A 22,810-nucleotide genomic window follows, 5' to 3' on the forward strand; every position below is an offset into this window, starting at 1 on the left:
TTTAGCTGGACTTGTGTCTAAGTTAGAGATCAGTAAACATGAACTGAGTGCCTGAATAATTCTGGACTGAATTGTAAACTATGACGTTAGGCTGCTAAATAGTTTACTAAATGTAAGAAGTGCAATATCCCAAAGTCCGTGATTCTCTGAGGGAGACTAAAAGAAACCTTAATGCACAAGCTTCCACCTGGTGTCCACTCAGCTGACTGAGTCAAATTAATTTTAGGAAATTATTCTGTCAGTCATTATTCCAACTACCATACAAACACTGAAGCAAGTACCATAAAAAAGCTAAATAAAAAGCATTTAGGCATATTTTAGTGCACACAGTGTATCAGCTCTCTGACTTGCATGTTTTACGAGCTGCACAAAAAGCTGCTGCGTTTGTAAACGAGCTTCCTGCGCTCTGATTGGCTCATTCAGACAAAACGCAGTCACAGTTAACTGGCCGCTGCGCGTGGAGCTGTAAAAAGGAGGCGAACAGGCCTGATATTCCCACTCAGCAGCACGACAGCGTCAGCTCACGCTGACACACGAACTGTGCGGGTGCGACACCACCCGAACGGACCAGGACGACTTTTCTCTTTAATGGGAGGACTTTTTCACACCAGTGCCACGTTAGACGTGAGTGTTTTGTTGTGCTTTATTGTAATGCCGTTGTGATTTATTTTACAGGAAGTATTGCTGTCTGGTTTTGTTTTTAAACTAAATCTCGTCCATATTTTCTCTTGCAGGAATAGATCATTTCAGATGAAAAGAAAAGAAATGGTGAGTTTCCTTTACATTTTTTTCTTATTGCATGGATTTCTGTTCTTTACTAGCAGTAAAATGAAGAAGCAACCACGTCAAATTTTATTTTCGGACTTTATCCGCTACATTTAGGTTCCAGTATTTCCAGGACATTAAAAGTAAACAAAGCTATTCTGAACATCAGAAGTCTGATAGACAACATCTGTCTGCAAATCTCTGCAGCAGCAGGAGGCTGATCAGCCATAGATGCTCATATGCTTTTAGAGTTTGAGTTTTTGCACGCGCCATTTGTTTGCTTGCAGCATTTGGAGTTCAGTAGTTGAACGGGCATTATCACATTTCAGAAATGAAGATATTTCACGATTAAACAGTGAAGTTGGCATTTCAAGTGTCTTACAGTTTCTGCTAGTGTTGGTGTTTAAGTTCTTGCAACAGTTATTAGAGTGAGATTTTTTTTAATGTATAATGCAGGCTCAAGAGAAGCAATCAGGACGAAAAGGCTCATTTAATGTTGTTTGATACTGGATGTTTCGTCTGTAACCCTAAATCAGCTTGTTGAGGTGTTATGCTTTGCCGGCTCTGTTTACATTGTGGTTATGGTGCCCCTACTCAACTTGCAGTCTCATGCGTGGTATGGAGGCTTTTCTCTTTAAAAAGACAAAACCTTGTAGAAAATCAGTCAAATAAGTACACACAGTTACATACTGAAGTTTTGGAGGTCAGAATAAACTACCTTGCTATAATGAAAAAAAGTGGGACTTTATTTTTCTTTTTGCTTCACTACTACTCCTAAACTTTCTCACATACGCTGTCACATGATCTCTTATGTCCTGTTTAAGTTTGAGAGTGAACTACGGTTGCTTACTGGCTGATTCTGACCAATCAGCACAGTGAGTCAGAGAGGAAACACAAGTATTATATTCCTCTTGAGTGTCACTGGTGAATTTCATAAGCAGACGTGCTGTGCCCTTAAAGAGGCAGGACCCCCGGAGCTAAAATAGGATCAACGGGACCCCATGTTCTCATGGATGTACTACAAATGTCTTTGCTTTGGATTTGTCTTACTGTGTTGATAATTTGTAGAGGTTAGGCATGAGCTCAAATTGCTGCGTAAGAACATCTGTCTGAGCTTTTCAGTTGAATTAATTTCTTAGTGAGTGAATAGAGGGCGTTCACTCAAGTGTATGGTGTTGCTGAATAAATTAACGGACAGATGACTGTACTTTGTCTTTGAGATTAACTTGTTGTACAGTCCTATTAACAGTAGGTCAGCTGGCTTTTAAGAACATAATAAAAGGAAAACTTATATTCTTTCACTGGTGTTCCAAGCAAGTCTGAGCATGCCCATAAGGCAGTCCCTGTGAACTTTTGTTATTTAAGCCTTTCTACAGTAGTTCATTATAAAGGCATAGGTGCTTCCTGTGATCTGCCCATGTCTTAAACATTGTTTGACGAGTCTTCCTCTCTTGTCTCCTCAGCTTTGCTTACGTGACTCAGGTGACTGCTTACGAGAGCAGATGCAGTATATGATGAGATCACTGCAGGATCTGAAGCAACTGCGGAAAGCCTGTCCTGCGACCAGGCAACCCCTCGCCCCCCTTGGTGCCCAGCTCCCAGCCTTAGCACGCCACTCTGCAGTGGCACGTGCTTGTCAGCAGCGAGCACTGCAACGAGAGCAGCGAGCACGTCTGCGGATGTCCGAAGCCAGCACAGCAAGCACCTACGACTCTGCCTGCTGCCTGGCCAGCCCTCTGGAGGAGGAAGAAGAGGAAGATGACTCAAGCAGTCGACTGGGCCTGAGCCTCAGGATGGACTTGCGGTCTCCCAGCAGTCAGAAAAGTTTGGAGTTTGATTCAGGCTACTCTGAGGCATCCTGGCAAGATGATGGCATAGTTCTCAGGAGGACAAGGAATGTGCGTGTGTCGTCCTCAGCTTGCCTGCGCACAAACAGAGCGCAGAGCGGACGTATTAGACCCAAATCCACATCTGATGCTTGTCTGGAGACGTGGACATCATTTGAGGTCAGTGACCCAGAGGACTGGACAAACTCTTTATTAACCAGAGGACGCAACCGCCAGCCTCTGGTTCTGGGAGACAACAGTTTTGCAGACCTCATACAGAACTGGATGGACTTGCCAGATTGTCCTGAACCGACTGAGCTGAAGCCAAATTCAAGACAAAGACTGGGCAGAGGCTTCTTTGTCAACATGAGGAGGAAACTGTCCGGATTTTCTAAAAGTGTGGAGGACAGAGTGAGAATGAGATCAAAAGACTCTTCTCACGTTAATAGAACTGCCAATGCTCAAAAACGTCTGTCTTGTCCCGTCGTGGCATCACAGCCTAAAGTCCCCTTTTTCCACCAGTCCCACTCATGCATTAACAAACTGGACACAGACTTCTACCACTTTACGGCCCTCATGAAGTCAGGCAGCCGACAGCCAATAATATGCAAAGATATTATTGGCTACATCTGATACTGGACAGTCCTCAGAGTCACTTTATTTTTTATATGACTATTCTTTTTATCTTTGTTATGTTTTATATGCTGTTACCGAGCTATTGGAAATAAAGACGTTCTCATGATTTACACTAAACAAAACACTATTTATGTTCTTTTCAATTTCTGCTTGTAACACAAAAAAAGTGTGTCAGTGTTAAAATATTTTAAATTGCCAGAATTATTTATACACTTGTGCACACCTTGTACACATGTAAATTAAGGTTCCAGCTGAGTTTCATTCCAGTGAGGCACCTCCTCCTTACTGCAGGATTGATTAAAAGAGGCTAAACGGGGATTCATTTGTTTTCATTAGATGTTTAATCCTCTCTGTTGTGGATGATAGAATTTGTAGCTGCACAATTCAGCATAACTACTCTATAATAAAAGAGATAAATACATCAGTTGTGCAGATGTGGATTCAGTGTGCTGCTGTGACTTTTGGGAGCCTTAATGCTGGACAAGAAAGACACTTCCAGACCAGAACCAGAGGCTATGTCAACACAGGGTGCTGTATGCCTGATGAGGTAATTTCCCATGTGTCTATGCAGTTAGAGGGGAAAAGAGGCGAAGCAGCTGGCTGCAGATGGAGCAGAAGTTTTCTCTCCCGTTTGCCTTGTGAAGCATAACATCTAGCTAACAGCACCCTGCCTCATTTAACCTGGTCTCTGCTCTTTCTTGTGGAACCAACTCAACCACACACATTGGCTAATGGTTCAATTAATTCTGGGCTAGCTAAGGAAAGGAAGAACGGCAGACAGAAAGGAGTGGCACATGGACTAAGATAAGCTAATGATCACTTCACCTTTGCCTTTAAAAATTCTCTTTGTTCATTAATTCAGGAGAGAAACCGTGCCGGACAGTATAAAGATAAACCAGGGATTTCTCATGCTCCCTGCTGCAACCAGCCTCACCAATCATGTCTGCTATCATGGATAATAGAAATTCAAAAAGAGAGATGGTTCTTCCATGGTGCCGTAAGTCTGAGGCTTTGTCTGGACTGTTTACTAAGGTCCTATGGTGGAATGTCACTGAAGCTCGCTGGTGAGTGTGCGGCTGAGATGGAATGAAGTCTTCTCAAGAAACAGTCAAAACACTTGCATGATAGTAAAAGCTGGTGTGCGACAACTCAACAAACTTGAAGCAGAACAAGTGTGTATTTACCTTTCAATGTTTGTGTCTCTACCTTGAACTGATTAGTTATCACTAAAGGAGAAGGATAAGAGAGCTCAGAAAATATGGATCCAAAGAGCTTCTCAATCTCAACTTAGCTTCATGTACTCTGCAGAATGCCTGGATATCGCTTGTACAGTATAGTTTATCTTGAAATGTAAAGCACTATACAAAATGGGAAAATATAGCTGTGACAGACACAAATCAGTATTCAGAAACATGAAATGGAATTGGTTGTGCATGTGGAAGAAATGAAAAATAAACACAGCGTCACCTCTCATGTCACTGATTAACCTGCACCTGCATCATCACAAAGCACTTCAGGGTCAAGAACGCCACTACGCCCACCCACACCGGTAACCCTAAATGTACAACATATTGTACTTTATACAAGGTTTTGTTTACATTTGATAAACTCTGTTTTCCCTTTCCTTCTTGTTCTCTTCTGATTCATTTTATCTACCTGGCTAATCTAAGTCTGCATTCAACCATGCACATAAACACAAACAACATACATCTGGTGTGTATTGACCATGGGGACTCTAACCTTAAACATCAACCCTAACCCTAAACCAAACCATAACCTAAAAATATCAAAAATATTTTGTACTTATTTACTGTCTCCACATTAAAAGGAATTCTAATGCTATTATTTAGCATCATCATGTTATCAATTTACTTCTGTATTTCCAGCCTTGTTTCACACTTCAGGGCCACCTTCATTTATTTTTTCTACACAAAAAACAAACTGAACCAGTTAAATGCTTGCGTGTTGCTGCAAATACTTAAATGTAGGAAAGGGAAACAATCCACTGGAGAAGAAGGCTTCAACAACTGGAATTTTATTAGAGAGCATAAAATAAGAAAGCACTCCAAGTATTTATATAATTATCGCTTTCAGATGTAATTCCTAAAAAAAAAAACAGAAATTAAGTTTGGAAAACAGTGTAAACAACTTTGTTCCTATTATATAATCATGCATTATACAATCTTCATACCACACTCCTTCTGGTAAATATAAAACACATGTTGTGGTTTAAAAGCAGAGCATGTAAACCCCTGATGATGTCAGGTGAGTTTTAATAATAAGCTGATGGGGAGTAGAGTCCTCAAGCAGCAGATGTGAATTTTTGGAATCTCTTAGGTGACTTCACCCTGGTCACAAACACATTCACGTTTGAACACCACATTATCATTCTCCTCAAAAATTTGTGCCCATTTATCAGATCGTATGTGGATGCCTACATGACATTTAGGTGGCCTACCTAAAAGCTTCTTATGATGCAAAAGTTCAGTTTAACTCCTGTTAGTCAGGAAGTGTTCACTCTCACCACTGGTATGTGAATGGAGCTCAAAACAGCTTAAGGTTTGCAGTTTGCAATACAAGGTACTTTTAAAACAGAGTTTCTTTGGGAACCATAAAGGAAGGATGAAGGATGTCCCCAACGGTATGCATACAGAAAGTGAGACCGTTTCCGCCAGACACCATGAACAGTATTTTTGACACTGATCTAGAGCGGATTTGTTAAAACATCGCACACATTCTGGGTGGCCCAGTGAAACACAGTAGCATATCTCCTGTTAATTACTAGATTAGCTTGGGATTTTATTTACACTTCTCCCTGGTGGCTCTGTAAGCATGAACTCATGCTCGCTCACCCCTTACTCCAATCACCCATGATGTAATTATCTCTGCCGTAAATAAAAGGGGTTAATGAACTATGAGTTGAATTCTGGCAAAGTCCTGAACTCTCTTATTTTTCTTTGTTGACTGACACAAGCTTTAATTAGAGCTTCAACCATCAAGATGATGATGTCACAGAAATCCATATTCAGGATTATTGCACTGCCCACTTAAAAAAAAAAGACCTCATCATCATGTCAGCCTTGATGACCATCCAGAGTTTCATCTTGCATGATGCTGTGAATGAAAAGGTGACTGCAGTTATTCTGTTGGATTGGTGAGATATCGCAGCATTGTCATTAGCAAACTGAAGTTTTTGCTTTATGTTTGACTCTTATAATCAATCATTTTAATGATTCTTAAGTAGTGTAATAACAAAGAGGGAGTCCCTTTTAGAAGACTTAGTGTTCAGGGCCAATCAAGACCTTGATTGTTGTACCTCAGTAGAATGACTCCCTTGATCTGTTGCTAAAGGGACTAATGATGCGTTCCAGTTGTCCCTGGAGCTGGGAATTCCAAGGAATTTTTGCTGGAAATGATGAAGTAATCTAGTTTTTCCAAACAGCGTACCCATAAGTTTCAGAGGACCCCGAGATTCCAAATTTAAAGATGGCTGCACCCAGTACCACTTGTTGTCCATTATTAAAATCCTTTATAATATATTTTGTGCCTTTGAGTTTTAGTGTAAACAGCAAGGAGTTGTTGATAATTACATTTACAGCATGTTTGTTCGTAAAAAATTGCATCAATATGTGTGGTTTATCATTATCACCAAAATTGGCTGCTTTTCTTATGGTGCACATTTTACAATGGATTTGTGATTTTCCAGTTTTAATACATTTTGTAGATGCTCACAAATTGCTTGTTTTGAGAGGCGTCCAACTACCTGGAAGTGACGTCACCAACTCTCAACTGCTCTGAATTCCAAGACAGATGGAACACACCATAAATACAAGGAATTGCTGTAAAGGGTGAATGTTTTTTGATGTGATAAATCTGTGAGGAATAAAAAAAAAAAAAGTTACAGTCTTGTGATTCTCTGGGTATTTCGTGAGGACTGTAAAGGACACTTTTGTCTTTCTTGCGTATACACCAAGGAGCTGCTGACTCTGATTACGCAGATCTAAAATTCATTCAACACAAAACAGTGTTACTTGGAAATGAAAACTAAATGGCATGGTGTAATCTTTTTATTACTTTGTTGGGAGCAGCTAGCATGTGATGCTTCCAGAGAACACAAGTTTCCATTCAAGAGACAACCAGCTGCAGGGGTGGAAGGTTGGTTTAAATATGTAGGGAAATATGCTACTCTGGACAAGGAAATATGAAGGGAACAGACAGTAAACTATGAAGGATTTTCTAGTTCTGGATAATTTCCAGTGAAATGACTCACCAAGGTGCTTGCGTAACACAAAGTTTCAGGGATCCTTTCATAGGAAACTGAAAGTGCATCCTCATTCTTAGATGATGTACAGTTAAACTGTATAATGCCATTTTGCACGCGCCTCTTCAAAGAAACAACTCTGAAATGTGAAGTTGTGTGATTTGTGTGTTGGACTGGTACCCAACAGCATTTGGCTTCTATATCTGTCACTGAGGCAGATGGAGATTAAAAATCTGTCTGCTGCACGGCCAGGAAAATGTTGTGTCACAGACAGATTGAGTATCATCTTACTGAGGAGGGACTCCTCTCATGACTCCTTAGACATGTACACACACATGCAGGCTCTTCCTATTAAACTATTAAGAGTGGGATAGGAAGAGAAATGTGGGGGATGTTTAGCCTGAAGTCTGGCAAAGACTGGATGTGATTAATGTACTTTTTTATTTTCTTTCTGTCTTTATTTTTTTGGGCTATAATATGTCTGGATAAATAAAACCATAAAACGTTTAGATTTATATCACCCCCTACCTACTCAGAGATTCTGCTCTTAGTAACAACAAATAGCTATTACATTACAATGGACACAATTAAAAACAGGTATTTAAGGTTCCTTTTTTTTCTGTTGATAATTATATCATCACTATATATAATATCTGCTTTTGGTTTTTAATGGCTAGTATTAAGTATGCGACTAATACTATAAGCTTATCAAAAGTTACCTATTTTTTAATAATTAAAGCTTCTCAATAATAACTAATGCAATTTTACTGAAAGCTAAACTGACTCTCAGACTAGAGTATTTTTGTCTGTAAGTCCGTGCAGATACAGTTGGAACACAGGGAATCAGGAAATGACCAGACGAGCTTTATTTAAAAATCACACAGCTGCTTTCTTCTTCTGCTTACTATAAACCAGACTGTTCATGGGAATCATAACAGTTGAGATGACACAGGCGAAACATCCCAGGAGACTTTGCTTTGGTTCTCATGGCCAAACAGAGCCCCTTAGGTCAGACCCTACTTCCTCTGTTCAGTACAACACATGGCTTTACAAGCAAACTCAAAACCCTGTAGTATAAATAAAACCACTTCATTAGAAGCCGAAAAGCCAAACTGTTAAGTGCTAATGTCAAGAAACAATGGTGTAATACTTTTCTAGTGTCAGCCCAGCTTTTATAAAAGGTTGCTGCATGACGAAAAGTTTAATTTTAAATTTTTTTTTTTATCAAATCTTTGAGACAGTAATTTATGCGAGATCATTTACAAGAGACAAGACAAGTAAGCCAGTGTCAAGCACAAGCATTTATAGGATAAGCTATTTTATTCAATTTTCCTTTGTTTTTTGAGTTAATAAAATCAGTGCAATACATACATTCTTGATTCACCCTTGAGATGGTACAATAAGTGTTTATTTATCTGCTGTCAAGCAGAAAGAAAAAACTCAGTTTCAGAAAGAACCCTTCTCTTATTTTGCAGGTTTGCAGGCATGAGTAAACAACCACCTCTGGAATGTAGAGACTTTTGCGGTCATTTACTATGAGTGTTAATTTGCTTTGTACATGAGTGTGGACCTGCCTGAGCTTTATGTCCCAGTTTACACACATTTGGCTCTGTGACATTAGCACAGGCCTCTGCAAGAGCCTGCAGCAAGCACATTCACTGAGCATGCAAACGTGATGTCTCCTCACTCTGCTGTGGAAAAACAGAGGAAAAGACCACAGTAAAGTGGACGGAAAAAACATTAGCTTCTCCGGAGACATTGGTTTTTCTATTTTTTGAGCCTCGTGTTTCAGTGACCCAACATTTTCTCCTTCATCGAGTCAGGAGCTGAAAGGTTCACTGGAAAATGCAATGAGAGTTGTGCTCTTATTTTTTATTTTTTATTTTAGTTTGTTTAGATTGATAATTTAGGAGTTTAAAACTTTGCTTTTAGGCATCTCTGTCACCTTCAGAGCTGTAATGGAAACAGCTTGAAAATGGTACCAATAAATTACACAAAGGACACTTTCCAAACTGTGTGGAAGAGTCCAAAGCCACAAATTCTCTACATTCTTTCGGGCTTTTGCCATTGAAGTATGCAAGTGAGAGAGCAATTCTGGGTTTTCAGAGTCCATTCACAGGCACATGACCCTCTGTGCTCACACACCCAAGGCATCAACTCCAGCAGCCCAGCTAAGTCAAACACACACTTTCACTTCCAAACACAAATATTCACACTCACATATAGTCCACAGAAACATTGTCATACAGTTTATTTCAATAACACAGGGACCCAAAGTGACAGGCAATAAAGCAGCTTCCCAGTAACCAGCCTAGGGATGCTTTAGCTTTAAAAATTAAACAAATATTTTGTATCACTCCTGAAATTATCTGTTCTCAAGTTATTTGAAATGGATCTAATCCAGTTACCCTGACTTCTTCTTCTTTTTTTTTTTTTTTTTGGTGTGTCTCTATAAACAGAAAAATATGTAAATACATGGATGTGCATCAAAACAGCTGAATGCCCTTCCCTTTCCTCTAATGTTTGCACTTAAATAAGCCTTTATACCAAGAGCAACCAATACGTGACCTTCTGTGGGTTTTAAAGGACTGATAAAAAGTTAGCCATTTTTGCCAACATCATACTTGAGAGTATCTCATGTGACTGAAATTCAAATTCCATGAAAGCAATACAACCTTTGTCTTTCCCAAATATTGCAGATGCAGGAAGTAAAGCAACACAGGCTTGAGTGATGTGGGAACGAACACATTGCCCCTGCTCATGGTTGGATGAACTCAAGGTGCAATGTGATAAGAAGATGTGGACGAAAGACACATGAATCCTGTATTGTAGGGAGGAAAGGAAAGACGGGCGCAAAATGCAGATGAGGAACAACATACTGGAATAAAGGATTGATTTATCAAGCTAACTTTAATGCAGAAGTGTGGCTACATGAATGCAAGTCTGATCGCACAATTGGTCATTCTGCTGAGCAGGAAACTGAGGTCAGAAGAGCAACCTTGATAAGTTGTCATCCTGCGGTGCTCCACAGCATGGTTGTGCCACCAACTGTCCCCCCTCAGCTGCAGACAGAAAAGTCTCATTAGGCATTTGCACAAAGGAGTCCTTCTCCAGTCTAAGATGGGCCACACTGACGAGACAGATAGAAAGCAGACATTGTGTGGTCTCAAAGATTTCTCAGCCTCCGTCTTCCTCCCATTTTTTTCCCTCTGACATTTTCACTTCCTGCTGGCACCCTCCCCCAGTCTTATCATCATCATGTCACATAAACTCAATTAATTTGAGTAAAAATCATACACCATTATATGAGCCTGCCAGAGCAGACTCCTGCTTGTGTTTGCTATTGAACGGATGTGCTTTTTGTTAAGTTGGTAATGACTGAGTTCCACTCATACTATAATAGTATGGAGAATTTGTTATTATGACTGAACCTATTTAGTGACCTCTTGTCCTGATGCATGCCAGAGCAGGCTGAATATAAATAGAAAAGCTGGGAAAAATGAGAGAGAACATAAATGGAGGTGATGGAGTCACACAGAAATTCTGATCATGGCAATTCACTGGTTATTTGTTTATACTTTCAAAGATGTATTTCGAATAAGAAATGCTGTGGTTTTCTTCATGTTAACCCTACTGTTAACCCCCTGTTTTAAAAGAATCTTGACCATCTTGGACTCATTTAGGCATCATGGCTTCAGCTCAAAAACTTACATTAAAAACAGATGGTGATGCAGTCAGTAATTTAGCTTCACCAGTTCTTTTGGAACCACTCCATCACTGCATGGAAACCCAATACTTTAGAGAACTGGCAACTGACAGATGTTGAAAAAAAACTCCTCCAAAATATAGTTTTTACACATCAAATTTAAATCATGCATTATAGAAAATCAGCTGGGCTGTATGTTGGAATGAATGGCATGTCACCCTGTAGGGGAAAAGACATTGTCAGAGAGTGCTGCGCAAGCATCATCAAAAGCCAAATGCCTCCTTTCACTGTCAGAATTAATGAAATTTTAATTATCTATAGTAGCTCAAACTGAATACTGGACATTATGAATCACTCAAAGAGAAAAAAAAATCTCTGATAACATCTTTCCTTTTAGCCCTGCATTTAGTAAATTCATTGCCCTATACTGTATAATATTCCTGTGTTTAAAGTTTAACATTTTGGAGGATAAATTTGTTAACCCTTATATAAGTTACACTTTCCAGTGCAGATTCATGAAATCTATTATGAGTTAATGCCTATTTATGTTCCCTTACATATGTAAATAAGGATGTACTTTCATAGCTGGATTTATACTCGTGCAGCATCTGCAGAAGGTCGGTTAGAACGTAGCTGACTCTGGTGAAATGTGCTCTCACACTTGAACGTCGTTTTGGTGTCGTGTTACAGTTTCTCCTCCTAATCTGGGTGGCAGCAGGGGTGGAATCGGCTGGTAAATTCAACAGGTCGGAGTTCTTTTGATGGTTCACTTCAGTTCTGGTAGGGATTTCCTATTTTAAAACAACAATGGCGTCCAACATGGTGCAGTATCCTCGTGAGGTTGTGAAGGCAAACGAAGAAACAATGTCAACTTGACTTCAACTTGATCTATTGGGTGCTGTTATAAAGTGCTATAAAGCTATTGTAAGTGCTTTATCTTTCCTTTTCACACAAATTCACGGAGAAGATCCCAAAATCCAGAAACGCGTAATCCCAAACTGGCCAATCACAAGGGAGTACTTTTGTGTAACCGTCTGCGCAGCAGAGGTGCACGTCAAGTCTGGAAGAGGTCGAGCCTCCGCAGACCTCCACAGTGCCTACGGCGGTGACGTCTTAACTGACCTTATGCAGATGCCGTGCAAATATAAATCCAGCATTAAATCTTGTCATACATTGCCGTCCTTATACTACCATGTGTCTTTTAAATTGCCATGGTTGTTAAGTCAATTCCTCCACAAGTGGGCAGTGCTGAGTTCAGAGTTCACTTAACTCACTGACGTCAGTTTCAGACATTGTTTGGCAGCGGTAATGATCTGCTATAAAGTTGTTTCCAACACTTGTTTCAAACACTTGCAAAGGCTTTCTTTAAAAGTTCGCACAATTTCTGCAGTTGTTATCCTTGTCTTCATTCCCTGCCCCTTTTTATCTTCACTGGTTTGTTTTTTCGCTGGTTGCATGTTAGCTATTTTGCTCAGCACATTCTCTGCGAATTCTTGTGGTATAACTACCTTTTCTGCTTTAAGTGACAAATGGCTAAAGCCTAATTTTCACCAATGGGTGTGGGTCAGGACTGGCTGGTTAGGGTGCGGATATGGTTTTTAAATTGTAATCTCGTTGCATTCCTACAGCCAACCGTAAACTTTCCTGAGAGGTGGAGTATCAGCCAGATAGCGATGGATGCCTCAGCAACGTAACAGCATGATGCCATTGCGGTGCCTTCCTTAAAGTATAACCAAAACACGACAGAATCAACAAAAGGAGAATGATGAGATTTAATCAACAAAAAGAAAATATGTTGCTCTAAACAAGGAGCCATTCGTGTTTTGTTTTTATACCAGGCCCACAGGAAGTGATTTTTTTTTAACCAGTCAGCAGATAGCTGTGTGTCAAGCTCCACCCCTTCGTGTGTGTGATTGGTACCCCAATTAAAGAAAAAAAGTAGGACAGTTTGGGTCAGATACCAGGTTACCCTTCCCAGTTTTTGCAAGTGGAAACGCAAGAAGATGCGTCCTGCCCCACTCCAACTCATAACGGACCAAATTACATGTGTAACTGTAAGGAGACAAACAAAACTGTCCATCAGACTGTGTAACCGTGTTTTGCGTCAAACATAAATAGGCCTTTAACATGGTTTAAATAAATGAGGAACATAATAAAAGAGAGCAGGCGACAGCACATTCTCCCTCCAAACCTAAAACTGGGACCTTTCTGTGTGCATTTTCTTGCTGTCTATCCATGGGTTCTCTTCAGGTCAGGCCCATGTCTTAGTGGAGACACATGCAGAATTTGATTTGGGAGGTCCCCCCTAATCCACCTCAACACCGGTGCTGAGATTCTGAGATTGTTTTGAGATGCTTAACTTTTACTGATGCTTGATAATTTCTGTTAGGGACCGAGGCCAAGGATGAAGAGAGCACAGGAGATTTTTTTTTAATAAAAAGTCTTTTGAGATTTAATTTTACCAAAAACAACAAAAATACAAATTCCAAAGTAAAAGTTCTGGGACCATAAAAGAGGTCAAATAAACAGAACGTCAACATAAGACATGAAGTCCAATTAGGCTGCAGCCTTGTCTGGGAGATCCACCTCAGCTGGGACTCTTAGCAGGCCTCCCACACACAGCAACTTTCCCAGGAACTGGTAACTCAGAGAAAATACATTTTAACTGAAAGTAAGCCAAATTAACAAGGTGACAAGAATGAGTCAACTAAAAGTGTGCACCCAATTAGTTAACCACACCAGCCAAACCTTCTAGTACAAATGTGAAATATAGAAGAAATGCTAAGTATTACAAATGAAGTGTGTATTGAATTTAACTGAAATAAAAAAAAAGGTTACCAGACCGGGCTCAATGTGTGTGACTGCCTAGTCGGCCATCACGATTTCATACAGTGTAAATGTAACATACTCATTCATTTACATTATTTTTACTTGGTTTACATCATACTGGAGCAGGTGTGTTTACATACACACCTGCTCTGGAGTTGAACCTTAATGATGAAGCCAATTTAGAAAAATGGTTTAGGGTTAGTTTGCACTTTTTAATATGCAAACTGGTGTATGTGAGTGGCATAATGAATTTTATTTGAAAGCAACAGAAAACATCAGCAGACAAGACATTTAATGCAAAACATGCAATTTTCCTTTTACAAGTTAGCTTAAAGCTGCAGCCAACTTGTCCCAGACTTTTTTTGTCTGTGAAATTCCTTAAAAATTCTAGAGACCTCTAGTTGTCACACAGATAATAATAATAATAATAATAATAATAATGTTTTTATTTAAAATTTTCACTGATATATTTTTGTTTTCTTTTCTGCTGGTGGCCACAAGCAGCCGCTTAGTTTGCTTATGCCTTGTACTTGCTCTGCTTCAAGTACACTGCTTCCTCTTCCGTACAAAATCGTGTATGTTCACTTACAGCTTACAGCAAGCACCTCACCTTTCTGCAACTAGTTTCACCTTCGTTGTCCGCTTACTATGGAGACAGAGACTCTAACAGTGATGTCACCTGCAGAAAAAACAGCTCTGTAGGTGTTTACCTCTTAAAAGGAAGGCCTTTAAATGAACCACTGTACACATAAAACAAGGACAATAAAGGCATTTCCAAAAAGGTTTTGGGCAGAACCACTCAAAGTAGCCCTTTGCCTTATGCACACTACTAGTCACAAGACTGGACACACTTTCCTTTTGAATTTAATAAGAAAGTGTATCCAAACTTTTGAGTGGTAGTGTATTTTAACTAATAATAATTCTTGATGTTATTATTAAAGGTGTGTTTCTACTGAAAAAAATTTTCTGAGCAGCAACAGAGGTAAAAGCTCTTAGCCGGCAGAAAGGCCCCTGTGTCAACACGGCTCTGCGGAGGTGGGCGACTGCCATCATCAGCTAGCTGCCTGCTGCACCTGGACTACTGTTGATTTTAAACAAAGCTGTCAGCCATAACGCATACCACATGACTGAGTGAACACTTCGGTACAACTGATGGAGTCAAATATTAAACTCAGAGTTGTCAACCCCCGCTCACCCTCTTTCACCTTTCCCTCCAGCTCAGCTGACACACACTACTCACATTGTCCTCCTCCAATTAGCTAATACCTATGTTAATTCATTCAATGCTGATTTCCACAAAGCTGTTTTCCACTGGAGATCGAGCATATTTGACATTTTTTTAAGCTTAAATGTGAGTGATCATTTTCAATTAATTAATTTGTACAGATTTAAAATCAAAGTCTGATGAAACATCTCCCATGAAACTTCAGATTATTAGTTTTCTTTCAGGAATACAAATTTTTCTCCATTTAGAGAGAATGATTTAGCATGAAAGTTCATTCTTGCTCTTGGATAATTTGACAGAGCTGCAGAAGTCCTGCTGTAATATCAAATAATGACAGTTGTGAGTGGCAAAACACACAAGTCCACATAAATTTACTGATAAAGTTCTGTCACCTTATATCATGTTGGAACAAGCTTAGCTACAGTCTGATCAAATTATTTGTTATTTTAAGGACTGAAATAATTACAATTTTCATCTTTGATCAATTGTGTAAATTGAAATTTCTCTGCTTTCACAGTGTTTTCACTCGACGTACTAGACGTGTGAGTTCAAAATCAGGCATAAATTAGTCCAAAGTGAAAGAATAGCTTCACACTCTCAACAACCACTCTCACAGTTTCATAACCAGTATTTCAAGCCATATCTGCAACTGTCTTTCACTTTAGTTGTGATGAGTTAGTTGAGTCAACAGTGGACAAATAAGTGTGACTGGTTGGGTGACATGTCACAAAAAAAAAACACCTTAACGGTTTAGATTAATTGTTTTGTGCTCTAACAGTAACACTCATTAGATCTGGTTTGTAACTGAAATCACAACAAGGCAGACACTTTAATGAGAATCAGTCTTTTAAGGGCAGAGGCAGGGATGGTAGCAGGCAGTCATGAGGTGGCTATTATATGTTGGTATCCATAATTGGTTTCATCTGACAGAAGTATTTCAGACCTGATTAAAGACCTCTGCTGGCTAATTTAATGAGGGTAAAAACTGCTTGGCCAGATTGAGCCCATCACTTGACCACAATTCTCCACAAAATGTGATTATGATAATGGTTGTGTCTTTTAAAGGATGGGAAACAACCTATCACTGATCATCACATCTGAAGAATACAACTGTTTCTTTATAGCTTACCCAAATTACCTAATTAATGACAGCGGAGCAGGTTGTTATTCAGTTGTAGACAGTTTAGTTGTACTACTCATGAATAGGATTTCCTGCATGTAAATCCTATTTATTTAAAATCAATAGTATTTTTTTTATATTTGTTGGCTTCAGTGTCTCCAAGGCTATGACTGTTGATCAGTGTGAAAACTGTCCCTCCTCTACCTGCTTTCACACCCTCTGTGGTGTCCATAATGACAATGTGAATGGGAGGATAAGAGACTTGATTTGATGAGTCAGGAAAAAGTATGGATCTTTATTGCACTTGAGGCAGCATAACATGGGAACGTTTTAGACCTCAGACCGGCTGAACCAGCCCTGCAACGAGGGAAAACGGCAAGCAGGATGCAGCGTGTGAAAATGGTTACATTCAAGGATCAGTGATCAGCCAAAATAGGCTGGGTAGTCTCCTTGGTTCAGATTGAGAAATTTAAACAAATGTCAGCTGGATTGCCATGAAATTTGAAAATTGAAGCTCAACTGTGGAAGGACCCCTTGTGACATGACTCATACTTATTTCCTAATATGAACATAAAAAGTACTATAAACATAAAACAAAAGCATCATTATCCCTGTTATAATGGTGCCTTTGTATGTTATAGTGATAACCATAATTTGGATAAAGTATCACTAACTTGAGCATGTGGTCTATGAGAATGAAACACAAAGACATGCACACACAGACACACACACAGACAATAAGCTTGTGATGTCAACCCCTTTATGACCAGGCAGTTGTGACCCAAGGCACCAGAAGGTCTGTGGGGCTGCGAAGCAGTACAGCAGCTTTTACATCTGGCAACACAGACTGACCACTGTGCTGCTAATTACTGTGCCATTGAGCTCTGTCACCTCTGTGGCCCCTCGTGACTTGTCACAACCCACCCAGCACAAAACCATTAAACCTCCCCCTAAAAAAAGCGTGAAAATCTTCATCTTTACAAAAGATCTCTAACTCACTTTGGGCTCATGTCAATAATAAAAGTTCTGGCCAGCTCATACTTATACCTTTGGCATTACCCAATGAAGTTCCCTTCGCCAGCTTATCACAGCTATGAATCACATAAACACTGTGGTTTAATCAGAAGTCAAATTTCTGTTCCATTTCTGTTATCTGTGCTACCTTTTCACCTTCTGTTTTGAATACAAACATATACATGAGTCAAATTAGAGCAAATAAACCTCAGACAATGCATATGTTTGCACAGTAAACTAAGGCCATGCCCTTGGCAGGCTTTTAGTAATGTGTTGCTCTGCAAGACTGCGTATGTGTTGCTTGACAAAGATCAAACACATGAGCACAGCAGCAACAGGCATTCACAGGAAGCATGCCAACATGCTGTGCTTTTACTACAGATTAAGTGATAGATGGATTTTCTGGTTCCAGCTAATAAATTAAGTCATATTCTAAAATTTTGGTTTGAAGTTGCTTCTGCAATATAGCAACAAACTTATCGAAAGGAGAAGTCTGACAGTTTGGCAGTTACCTTGACTTAATTCAGTCCAAATTAAACTCAAATTATTCTTATAACCAGTTCAATTGAAATGACAGAATTAATGGAACATTTTTATTCCTTTAGAAATCAATAATCAATTCTGTTAGGATGCCTCTGTGCTCTGATGTTCCATAACCTGACCTACGTGTCATTTCCAAGGAAACTCTGGACATGATGCAAGTGCTATTGCGTTTTTTTCAGAGAATGTATGGGATACAGGTCAGCTAACTATGAAAGCAATGCTTCCCAGGATGAAGAAGAAGAAGAAGAAAAATAATAATCAAATCTATAGCTCAAATTCAGGGGAAGTCAGTCATGCCATATCAACAAGATTTATGCTTGAACACATGCACTACCAGTCAAAAGTTTTGACACACTTTCCCATCTAATGGGCAAATGTGTTAAAACCTTTGACTGGTAATTCATTGACAATCTTCCAACTAGAGCTGAACCGGGTGAACAAAGTGGAGACAAATGCTGGACATTTTACTGTGGCCCAGAATGGCTAAATTATCCCTGCCAAGTGCTTTATTTAGCATGAAACAAATCAAGCATCAACGATACCTGTGCAAGTCTTGACTTGCTGAAAAAATGAGTGTAAAATGTTGTAAGTGGGTTAAAACCCAACCGTAGAGACAACCTCTGGAAAAGCTATTTCCTTAACTCCATCATTGAGATTGAAATAGGTCCACTAAAAACTCAAGAGAGTTTGATATGAAAAGCATTTACTGCCAGTGACTTCATTTGATTGATGGATATTAAGTGTCTTGACAAAAAACGTGTTGCTTGGTCATAAGCACATGTTTGATTAGTCATTCAGACTCTGTGCTATGAGACTGAGAGGGAAGAACTGACAGTTACATAGTTGTAAGAAAATAAGCAGTCAATAAAAACTCCCTTCATTTGACACACCTCTGTCTAAAAGATTTAATCTTTTATTCATATGTAAAATCAAAGTTTCACAAAGCTTTGTTCCCTTTGTTGTACAAATTAGAAGACATACAATTATTATATAAATGTAAGTTAAGGGGAGCAGCCCCGAACTGCTGCCATTGATTAGATGCTAATATTATTATCCAACTGGCATGTGGGACACTCCTCTATCAGACTGAAATGATGCATACTGTGCTCCTTTGTGTTCAGCTGCTCTTCTCCACATGCACTTTCCTAATTGGATTGATGTGATCATTTGCCCCGCGACCACATTCTGCCTGTGTAGCTCAGTAGTCAGCAGCAGGGTGGCGATGCCTCAGCGCTGACTCCAGACGCCATTCTGAATGACAGGGAACTTCCTTGTCAGATCATGAGACCGGACAAGGTTCGACCATCTCTATATGAAATTCTCTGTGTACCACCCCATCTCGCTTTCATTATCTTTCCTTTAGCCTCAGAGAGCTCCCTCAAAACAGTAGACACTGTAATGAAGTTTTACCAAAGTAATATCTGGTAACTTTGACTAGTTTTAAGAAATCTATATTTTTTCATGACAGTGTTATCATGCATTTGCAGTTGCAGCAACAGGCTGTTTACTGACAGCTGTTTTCAGGAATATTCCTGAGACTGGCGGTAATTTCCACAGAATCGTGTTTGTTTTTACAATACAAACGTAAAGCCCGGAAATCAGGAAAATTTATTATTTGTTTTCGGCTTTGTCCCTTGGTATGCATAGATTCTGTCTTGAATGCTCTGATGTACCATAGACTATGAAGTTTCCAAATTATTTGCAGTGTTATCCAAAGATATTCTATACCCCCAAAACTCTGTTTCAGGATAAGTTATTATACCAGATGGAATATCTGTTCTCTAATTGTTTTTGCCTGTTTCTGTAATATATCTAATACAATAATTTAATTTCAGCTGCCTATCATTTCATATGTTTATGACAAAAATCAAAGTCTGAAACTCATTTAATGGTTTTTTAAAAATGCTTTCCATGTCCACCATGATTAGTGTTTAGTTACAGTGGGGTTACCGGAACAGGGACAAACAGCAGTTAAAGAATGATGGCAAACTGAATCACTTAAAAGGTTTATTCACAGATGAAGAGACACTCACGACGGAGGGATTTACACACTCACACACATCATCTATCAGTTTGTACAGTTCATAGAGCTTCTGATAGAAGGTGGGGGTGTTCAAATTAAAAACAGCAGCATCTAATACCTGGACAGGTTTTTTCATTTGCAGGAGTGTTTTATGTTGACTGATGACCTCCAGACATGATCCACAAGGCCATCTTTCATGCACTTTGTATGTTTCAGTGACAGACTGCTCTTTTTGATGAAACATCTGGTTTGGGGTGATGCTCTTTGGTCTTAAATGGCCTCTGTGAGAGGCCACATCAATGGAAGGGATGATAAATCTGAACAATGAAAGAGCCAGTAAAGCAGTCAGCAGGGGTTCGACGGTGCAGGCAACAGGAAGTGTGGCTCCTTTCGACCCCTGAACCCTGAGGTGACATGCGCCCTTCAGTCTGCTCTCTGATCTGAGATCTTTGACACCCACATGTGAAATAGTACAGTGGACTGGTCGACTGGACGTAGACATGACTGAATAACTGATCAATATCGTTAAAACTGAACAACATGAGATTTAAAAAAAATCCTGATAATATTCAACCTACTCTCACAGCAAAGCATAAAAAGATTAATAAAACAGAGAAAAGATTTACAGGGTAATCAGCACAAATTGTGTATTTCTTTTGTACCACCAACAACTTTCAGTAAGAAACGTGGTTCTGGTCTTCAGCATGTTTGTTTAGCCAAAGGGGAGGGAACTTCAGTAATCCAGTAAAAGTAAGTTGAAATTTGAGCCATGATGTCTTCCTAACCCTAACTAAGTCATTACTTATGTGTTACTTTAACCAATTAGTTTTTAATATTTAAACCCTCCTGAAGAAAGAATGGAAGCTAAATGAAATGGTGACTTGAATATTTCAATGTAATTACTTCAAAATATCACCAGATGGGTTCGAAAGTGAATGTGGTTTAGTTTAATGACCACCACTCCAACCAAATCCCTCCAGTCTCCAAATGGGGACTTTGTTACTTGTTAAAGAAATCACAAAATGTCAGACTGTATTTCTCTGTGCTCAGGTGCACAATAAAATAAGAAAAGTGTGACTTTAGACATTGAGTGATAAATGGATCTTTCACATTGAGGCTAGAGCCAACAGCTGGTTAGTTTTGTTTTGCATTAGAAATTGTGGAAGAGGTATGCTGCTTTACTCAAAGTATTGTAAATCCTGCAAAACCTTCTGCTGCAAATGTGAAGTCATCAAGTCAGTAGGTGGCCCCCAGATCAAGACTGCTAAATGGATTTAGATAAATGTGTCCTGGACCAGCTCCAAATTTTGCCTGAGAGACTGAATCTGAAGATGTCCTCAGTTTGTTCACAACTGCATTTAGTGCTGATAACTAGGATCACCCTTGATGCTGCAAATGTGAGCAGGCTCATGGTAACAGCAAAAATGACACAAAATACAAAACAAACCTCCAAATAAATCTGCAAACATATATTTTATAATTCTGAGAATTTAATCTTTGACACCAGTTTCAGTTTCTTGTGAGACTTTTTATTCATGTTTACATTATTATTGGTTAGGTTTAGGCACCAAAATAACTTTAATGGGTTAAGGAAAAGATCACGTTTGGTGTGGGGTGGTGGTGGTTAAAGGTTTAATCCACCACCAATGTACACTACCAGTCAAAAGTTTGAAGACGCTTTCCTGTTGGATTTAATGGGAATGGGCGTCCAAACTTTTGACTGCTAGTGTACATGAATTATCAAAAGACCCTGATAACCCTGATATCTGAAAAGATCTTATGTGATGAGGTGAAAGTGACAACAGGCTCTTTTATCTATATCCTTGGTTGAAAACTTTAAAATTAAACAGCCAGCCTATGTAAATAAAAAATAAAAAATAAACAAAGAAACACCAACGTTCCAAAAAGGTAGACTTGTTCTTTTTAACCTAAATTTAAATTCTAGCAAAAAAGAAAATTACCTACACTTTGATTTCCTTCTTAGCATCTTCTTTAACACTTGGCTGGTGCCGGTCAGTAAACAACGGTGACTTGCTAACACCACTGAGGGAATTAGTTTTTACAACAGTCTGGCACTTTACTATAGCTGCTGACAGTTGTACACATGAAACTTCTCTCAATTAGTGCTGAGCAGATGTCATGGTAGTTGAAAAAGATCAATAGGACAAGTTGTGATCGAGTAGTCTTTAGTCTGCTCTGGTATTTTACAACACAGCCTCCTGCAGGTCACTTGGACTTAAGTCATTAATGATATGAGCAAGGAGTGTGGCAATAAGAGTAAAAGAAAAGAAGGACACAAAGACACAAGAGTTTACTCGAACAGAAGAGCGCCCACACTCTGTGACCTCTCAGACCCTGGGAGCCGCCCTTTCACATGAGTTCACTGTTTGCAGCTCTGTACGACATGAGATGCTGTGACTAAATAAACTGATCTGTTTCTATATAAGGAAAAGACTGAGGAAGCACTGAAAGCTGCTGAGCTTAAACAGTGTTGTTAACTTCTGATAGTCCTCCCTATGGGCACACGTTTACAGCAACTTGTCTAAACAATAGCAAGTGAGGCGGATATGGAGAGCAAAGGTTTAACATAAGCACCATTTTTGGATGAGCATGACAGCTGTGGCTTATCATGCTGTTTCTGATCAAGTTTACCTCAGAACAACCATAAAATGGGAGTTTTGAAACAGGCACTTCCCCTATTATTTAAAAAAAAAAAGCCTGATACAGTTTTCCCATGGCCTGTCTGCAGGAGGTAATACTTCTTTATCAAGATTTTATTGAGTGATTAACTCTGCTGCTTCTGGATCCACTTTTATGTTTGTACTGGCTCTAAATTAAACCTGGTCTTTATTTAATCGGCTG

At 39.3% G+C, this 22,810-nt stretch overlaps 1 protein-coding gene across 2 annotated transcripts; it reads left to right on the top strand.

Moving 5' to 3' along the window:
* Positions 1–473: 473 nt before the first annotated feature.
* Positions 474–4,678, top strand: LOC121635234 (PAK4-inhibitor inka2-like). Of its 2 annotated transcripts, XM_041978336.1 has the most exons (3): positions 474–624; positions 735–768; positions 2,229–4,677. In XM_041978336.1, exons 2-3 carry the CDS (start codon positions 751–753, stop codon positions 3,222–3,224), a joined length of 1,014 nt encoding a protein of 337 aa, XP_041834270.1. In that variant the 5' UTR covers positions 474–624; positions 735–750; the 3' UTR covers positions 3,225–4,677. The 2 variants fall into 2 exon arrangements, with proteins under 2 accessions (XP_041834270.1, XP_041834277.1); XM_041978343.1 differs by lacking the exons at positions 474–624; positions 735–768 and adding an exon at positions 1,724–1,780 and having other exon boundaries at positions 2,229–4,678.
* Positions 4,679–22,810: the final 18,132 nt, after the last annotated feature.

Source organism: Melanotaenia boesemani, chromosome 3, assembly GCF_017639745.1.
Source record: "Melanotaenia boesemani isolate fMelBoe1 chromosome 3, fMelBoe1.pri, whole genome shotgun sequence".
NCBI lineage: Eukaryota > Metazoa > Chordata > Actinopteri > Atheriniformes > Melanotaeniidae > Melanotaenia > Melanotaenia boesemani.